This window comes from Perna viridis, chromosome 2 (genome assembly GCF_037379345.1).
Source record: "Perna viridis isolate PV_CMFRI_1.1 ecotype Kerala chromosome 2, ASM3737934v1, whole genome shotgun sequence".
Classification (NCBI taxonomy): domain Eukaryota; kingdom Metazoa; phylum Mollusca; class Bivalvia; order Mytilida; family Mytilidae; genus Perna; species Perna viridis.
Window position 1 is genome coordinate 33,185,616 of NC_142446.1, and position 6,667 is coordinate 33,192,282.

The window sequence follows — 6,667 nt, forward strand, 5'->3', positions numbered from 1 at the left end:
CTGGTGAACCTGATGCATGCTCCCAGTTTTTTAGTCGGGTCCGAGTTTCTCATTTATTTTGCCTCTACATGCGTGTTATTTTAGTCATTTCATGTTTTTTGTTGTATGTACCTACTTACTTACTTGTCTGGTCGTTGTCCCTGTGTTGTGTTTTTTTATTATTATTATTATTATTATTTTATTGTTTTAATTCCCTTTAATTCAGAACGTGCATATGACTAGCAAGTAGCTGGATCATTTAATTATGTTCATTTAATTTACTTAAGTTATTGATGATTTTCATAAGGAACAAGCAAAAAAGTAAAGTATCAACAGTCACTGTTACTTGTATTGCACGTGGTAGAACCTCTCGATGATGATTTTAGCATTTTACTTCGATCGTTTTGTTTATGAGTACTTCTTTCTATATATATATTTTTGATTCTAATGCTGCTGATGAGAAGTTAATCCTTGAAACAAAGAAAGCGATTGATTCTTTTTCTCTCAATGCCATGAATAAATTGTAGATATGGAACTATAAACTATTACTTTTGTCAAATCAGTACTTGGAAAAGCTTTTCTGTGTTATTTGGTTTACAAGTTGTTGAAATATTTGTTTTTTGTAGTGGTATGGTTGATTGTCTTATCAGCAACATCTGAGAGCAGGTTCAGAACTTTTGGGAAAAATGACATTCGATACAAAAAAGTATATGTACTAGATATAATGTTTAGTATCTGATATCTATACTTGCGCTCGACAATTCACCGATTTCTTTATTTCTTCCCATAGTAAGTGCCGTGTTTTTCCATGATTATGACATTTGCAACAAATATAAATAAAATCAGTTTCAGCGTGATACCTTGATTAGCGCTCGAATAAGAATTATTTGTTAATCAGAATGATAAAAGCCTCTGTAATTGGTTATAATTCAAACATTGCTATCGGACAAAATAAATAAAAGTTCCAATATAAATTAACTGTAAAAAAAACCTAAAAAAAAAATAGAAACTACAAAACACATTAATAGATTAATATTTTTGTCACAGTTTTTGTCATGTATATCCATGGTGTAGAGTTACATGTATGTGTCATATTTTTCAAATATTTTGAGAAAAAAATATATCTAGAAATATTGTGTCATATTATAACATGTTGCTTTAGAATATGCAGAAGCAAAACTGTCTTATGTGTGGCGCAACATTTGTAATGCAATCTGCCGTATACCCATAAGCATTCGTTCTACTTATCTCCCTTTCATCCACGAAAAAATTATTGGTTTCGTAATCATGAAAAACAGTTGCTTCATAAATACCGTCATTTGGTGTTGTACGGAATGTTACTTGAAGTAATGCCATTGTGTTATCCAAACTTTCTGTTCTGTTCCTGAACTTTGGTATACGACCATCTATATCAACTGACCCTATAAAGTTTTGAACATCTTGGCTTGGTGTATATGTTAATGAGCGTATTATTCCGGAAACTGCAAGGATGCTACACACATTTCTGAATACATTTGTCAATGAGTTAATAAAATCAACGACAGTATTTACTGCATTTTGTATGGTAGGGTCGTCCAATCGGTTGTATTTCCATGGAAGGCATGCACACCAATGCGGTTTTATGTCAGCTTCGTGGCATGAGCGAGAAGATGGAATTTCTCGTAAAATACTTATCCCCCTTGGAAGACTTCTCGTGTTTTGATTAAATTGCTTGAATGATGAACCTGTCTGTGGGTTTATTAATTCAATTACGTGTTCAAATGTTGCATGAATGTCAAATGGAGTCACTAGGTGACGAGCATTCCTTTGGAAATTTTGAAACTCCTTTTGATATGCATGTTGAAACCATTTTGGAAACAGGAAACCAAAATAAGGCATGCGCTCTTCATATTTGCCTTGCATAGTTTGTCTGATACTATGGAATCGAGCGCCATGGTCGCTCATAAGAATAAGAACAGCTGAATCAAGATGTCCATTATCATTCAAGTATTTCAAGAGATCTTTAAAATCAGCATCGGCTATTTGCAGTTTGTTTGAGTTTTGGTGACTATATTCCGAATGAAAAAGAAAACTAAATTTAGGATAATCTTTGTACATGTCTACAAAGTCCTTTAGGTAGTCAAACATGATTTGATGTCGAGGTCTGGAGCCAAGACAGAATGGCTTGAAATATTTATTCAACTTTTCCGTCACCAAATAATAAGGGCGCATGTAATGATCCACGGGTGCTTCCTTAAAACCGTTCATTCTCACATTAAAAGTGCCAATATATGCCATATCTTCTCCCCACTGAGTGGCATAACCTAAGCGAGAAAAATTTTGCCAAATCCATGGGTGTCCGTCGACAGTTGTTGACCCATTATGACCTCTTCTAGCTTCCGGTAATTCTTCCTCCGTCTTTCCCGTTAGAATTGGCAATAATGCTTGAGGTGTTCCGTCTCCTACAATATTATAGCCTTCTAAAACTACTCCATTTAGATTTTTCGTGAAATATGAATGTGAAACTGGAAGATTGCGAATCCAGCTGCTCCGAGAAACAGAATCGAATCCTAACATGAGAATGTTAAGAGTTTTGTTGAGGTTGACTTTTGTTTTGATCGCGTTTAATCGCTCAAACTGTGTTTTATTGAATGCAATTGTTGAGTGAACGTTTATATATCTTGTGCCATTGATTGAACGACAAGATGCTTTGAAAAAATCTGAAGTTATTTGAACAGTGTTGCCTAAAAGATTGAAAGGCACACCGAATTTTACTTTATTATCCGACTCTCCTCTATAGATAGACGCCAGTCTACACTGAATTTGTTTGTACTTTTGCAAAGCTTCTGGAGATATCTTAATAATTCCATTTCTTACAACGATCCAATCAGATTCGCTAGTACATCTGAGCTTTGGTTCCTGGCGAAAGAACTTAATAATAGAAGGATGATGTGGATCTAAAGACGGATGAACACATTTTTGATTTCGAAGAGCGTTAATGAAAAATGGCAGATTATGTGAAATGGACCGGTTAAATGATACATATTCTTTTCTATTACTACTTGTGTAGTTTATAGTTCTACTGGACTCTTTTGTAGCTTGATATCCAAGTAGAATTAGGATAATAGCAAAAACAATCGTTGGACATTTAATAACCCTTCTCAATATTCGCTTTAAAATTCTCCTTATCTTTAGAAACACTTTCATTTCATTAACATTAGATATTTGAACATTCTTGGCACGTCTTTGAGATTTCCTAAAAATAATAAAGGTTTTAGATAAATACATTAACAAACTGAAGATGTTCAAGAAAATAAAAAAAGAAGTATATAATCATGCTAAATGCTTTTTCATGCTTGGTTATATCATCAGAAGGATTAGTCATTGCTCTAGAAGGGTCAATATGAGACTCTGCTTATTTTTAATTACCAAAGTTGACGATTGTGAGCCACTTTTAGTTTCTAGTTTTTGGCATTTTGATTGGTTTTTTTTTTTTTTTTTGTCTTTTTTTTTTTGTTTTGGTGGGGTTTGTATGGTAGTACAGCTCTAGATTAATCCTACGTGGAGGAATGACCCCGCCAGCAACAGTTATATATAATTATAGCCTAGCTGGCCGAGTGGTCAAGGGCGCTGGAATTACGAATATATATATATATATATATATATATTTAAAGGTCTGAAAAAATTCCCAACGATGTTAGAACTATCAAATTATATAAAAATATAGCCTAGCTGGCCGAGTGGTCTAGGGCGCTGGACTTTGTACAGGCGGTGTTGCCATAGATGTCGCAGCGGTACGAGTTCGAGTCCCGCGGAGGGAACGACCAAAAATTTGCATCGCAAATCCATCGTTGGGAATTTTTCAGACCTTCTATAAGTTAACGTTATCTTCCCTGTATCAATTTGATCCGATGGAGCAGTGTAGAGAATAGAATCGTCACATTCTGAAACTATATATATATATATATGTGTGTGTGTGTGTAACCTGACAAAGTTTTTTTTATATAGGGGACACGCTTATTTGCCCATTACAGTGATTTTCAATGGTTTTATTTATTATCAACCAAACTTCTAGCATAACACTCTCCCCTCTCCCCGACAACTGGATCTGCCTATGACTAGGACCGTAGATTCCTGATAATGTCTACATGAACAATTAAATGATAATGACTGACACAATGTAAAAATAAGAATTACTCACGTTGTAGTTACATCAATATCGATGTCTTCCGTTGAAAGCAAAGCTAACCATATCGATCCATAAGTCCTGTGTTCTGAAGAGAATTGCAATAAATCCTTCTGTGTCAGTCGTACATTGATCTAAAGACAAACGAAATTAATTCGACTTCCTCCATAATACGTCTACTTTCTTCTGTATGACTAAAAACTTTACATTTGGAAATGGAATTGAAATGAATCCGTTTTTATCCAATTAAAATGTCATTGTTTCTGCATATCTGCAATCCTCTCATCGATCAAAAAAAACATAAGCAATTCCCTTGGCTCATTCTCCTTCTTTCGTTCCACTTTCTCAGCATGTTGCTAATTAACCAAGCTGTGTCTTTTAGCATTTAAGGTTCGACATTAAAGAGGTATTTACGATTATCATTAATTACGTATGCGTTTGCATGCATGTGCATGCAACATAAATTCTTCATAGCTGACAGGTCTCTCCTTATTTTTTATATTTTTGACAGTGATACGATTATAATTTCTATCGTAAAAGTATTGCGCATCATCGTCGTTCAATACGAATCAATACGAATTTGTGCAGTTAAGATTATTAGTAAAATTAATGTAGGTTTTTGGACAGCTTCCTTAAAGCATTTTACTCGAGTTGTTTGTTTAAAGAGATCAAGTAAGGTTGTGTTTTGCACCTAACAAAAAGTAGACGCTATTACTTTTTGCTTACATTGAAATTCATATACTTTTAAGGGTTTTCCGGTTGTGATACAAGAACAAAAATTTAATTGAAAAACGAAATAATAGGTCTTTTCTATATTGCATATGGAAATCATATGGACATCGCCGAACAAGATATTTTAATTTGCTGATCTCTTTTTTATTTATTTTTCTATCAGTCCATTTTAACTTTCTACATGTATATGCTTTGACTAAGAATGAATTATAATCTTGCTAGTATCACTATAATACTCAATCGTTATCAATGGCATTGATTCATAGATATGCATGAGTAAGTGAATACATTTTTTTTTCTAACCTCCAAGCAGTATGGGAATAATTGCTGATTCGCATTTCTTTTTATTTTTTTATAACAAGTCGTACGTACCTTCGTTACATACTATCCTTTCTACATATCAAAATAGTTTACATTTCACATTATCGCTTATCCGGGAAAAAAGAAAAGAAAAGAAAAAGAATTTGCAAATTATGTTCATTGTACGAGTTTTAATAAACCGGATATTTTTTTACGATGCAAATTGGTGTTTCGTTTATCGAAACATCAATATCAATTTATAAAACCAGCTATCTCAAGCCTCCATCGACACAAAAAATTTGGCTCAGAATGGTTAACGTTTATTTTAGAAGTGACTAATATGTTGAAAATCTTGCATTTTTAAAGTCGACATCGATAATTAGTGTCCAATTTATGTAACAAGCACATTCAATGAGCGGTAAACAAAATTAATCTGTAAGGGTGTGTATATTTCAAAGGTTTAATTCACTCAAAATCCAATTATCCTGGCAGCATCTTTGGAAATGCATTCTCGGCATGTGTCGTTAATTATCCAAGCTTTATGTTTTTGCACTGTAGTGAAATTTTCAGATATCATTAAATCTTGTTTGTTAGCTTATTGCGTAAATTCATCACCAGTGACAGCTTTCCGCCTCCTTTTGACAGCGATATGTTTATGATTCATATTGAAATAAGATTACCCACCTATGTATAACAATCATTTTTTGATTAAAGTTCTAGGCATTTTGTTTTATGAAAATCTAGTTAAAAATAGAATCATTCCATGCTATACATTTTGTTTTGTTTTTTTTTGGGGGGGGGGAGGATACCAGTTTACATAAAGTAGGCACCCCAAAGCGTGCCCGACGGACGAATGGGGTCAAACCAAACCTGCGTACACCGTCGGTAACAATGGTAAAAAAAAATACTTCACCGGCCAATTACCTTTCTGCTGAAAGTTCGAAAAAGAATAAGAAATAAAAATGAACATAATATTAGTGGCAACACAAACAGAATATGGACATGTGTTTCACGTGTAAACGTCAGAGGTAAAGTTCAAACAAGAATAGGTACCATCCACAACATTAAGTGACAAAAATTAGTTTAGTTCAGCTTGCTAAAAATGTAGGGAAAAATAATCAATTTGTCCATTATATGATGAGCACATCTCCAATATGTTTGTAATCAGGGATCAAAATTTGAATTATATTGGTTCAACACTTTTTGAGAAACAGATAACACAATGTGGGTACCCTAAGTAAGAAAGACGGACATGCGCAGTCGAGCTTCTACTAGACCTGCTTTATCACCATTAGTGAAGCAGGTAACAACTTCAGATTAAATAACATTGTAAAGCAGTTATTTCAATTCTCCCTCTAATATACACTCGCCAGGTCAAGGTATATGGCACTAAAGAATACTTCCGGCGTCAGGAGGGTTAAAATCATGTTTAATCATTAAATTTGATCATCTCCCCATGCAATAACCCTACATCAATGTTTAAACTTCCCG

At 33.9% G+C, this 6,667-nt stretch overlaps 1 protein-coding gene across 1 annotated transcript; it reads right to left on the minus strand.

The window, feature by feature from the left end:
• Positions 1–735: 735 nt before the first annotated feature.
• LOC148624708 (uncharacterized) lies at positions 736–4,614 on the minus strand. Its single transcript, XM_088567548.1, has 2 exons — positions 4,160–4,614; positions 736–3,214 (listed from the first exon to the last, which is right to left on the minus strand). Exon 2 carries the CDS (start codon positions 3,163–3,165, stop codon positions 1,138–1,140), a length of 2,028 nt encoding a protein of 675 aa, XP_088423674.1. The 5' UTR covers positions 3,166–3,214; positions 4,160–4,614; the 3' UTR covers positions 736–1,137.
• Between the last annotated feature and the right edge of the window lie 2,053 nt (positions 4,615–6,667).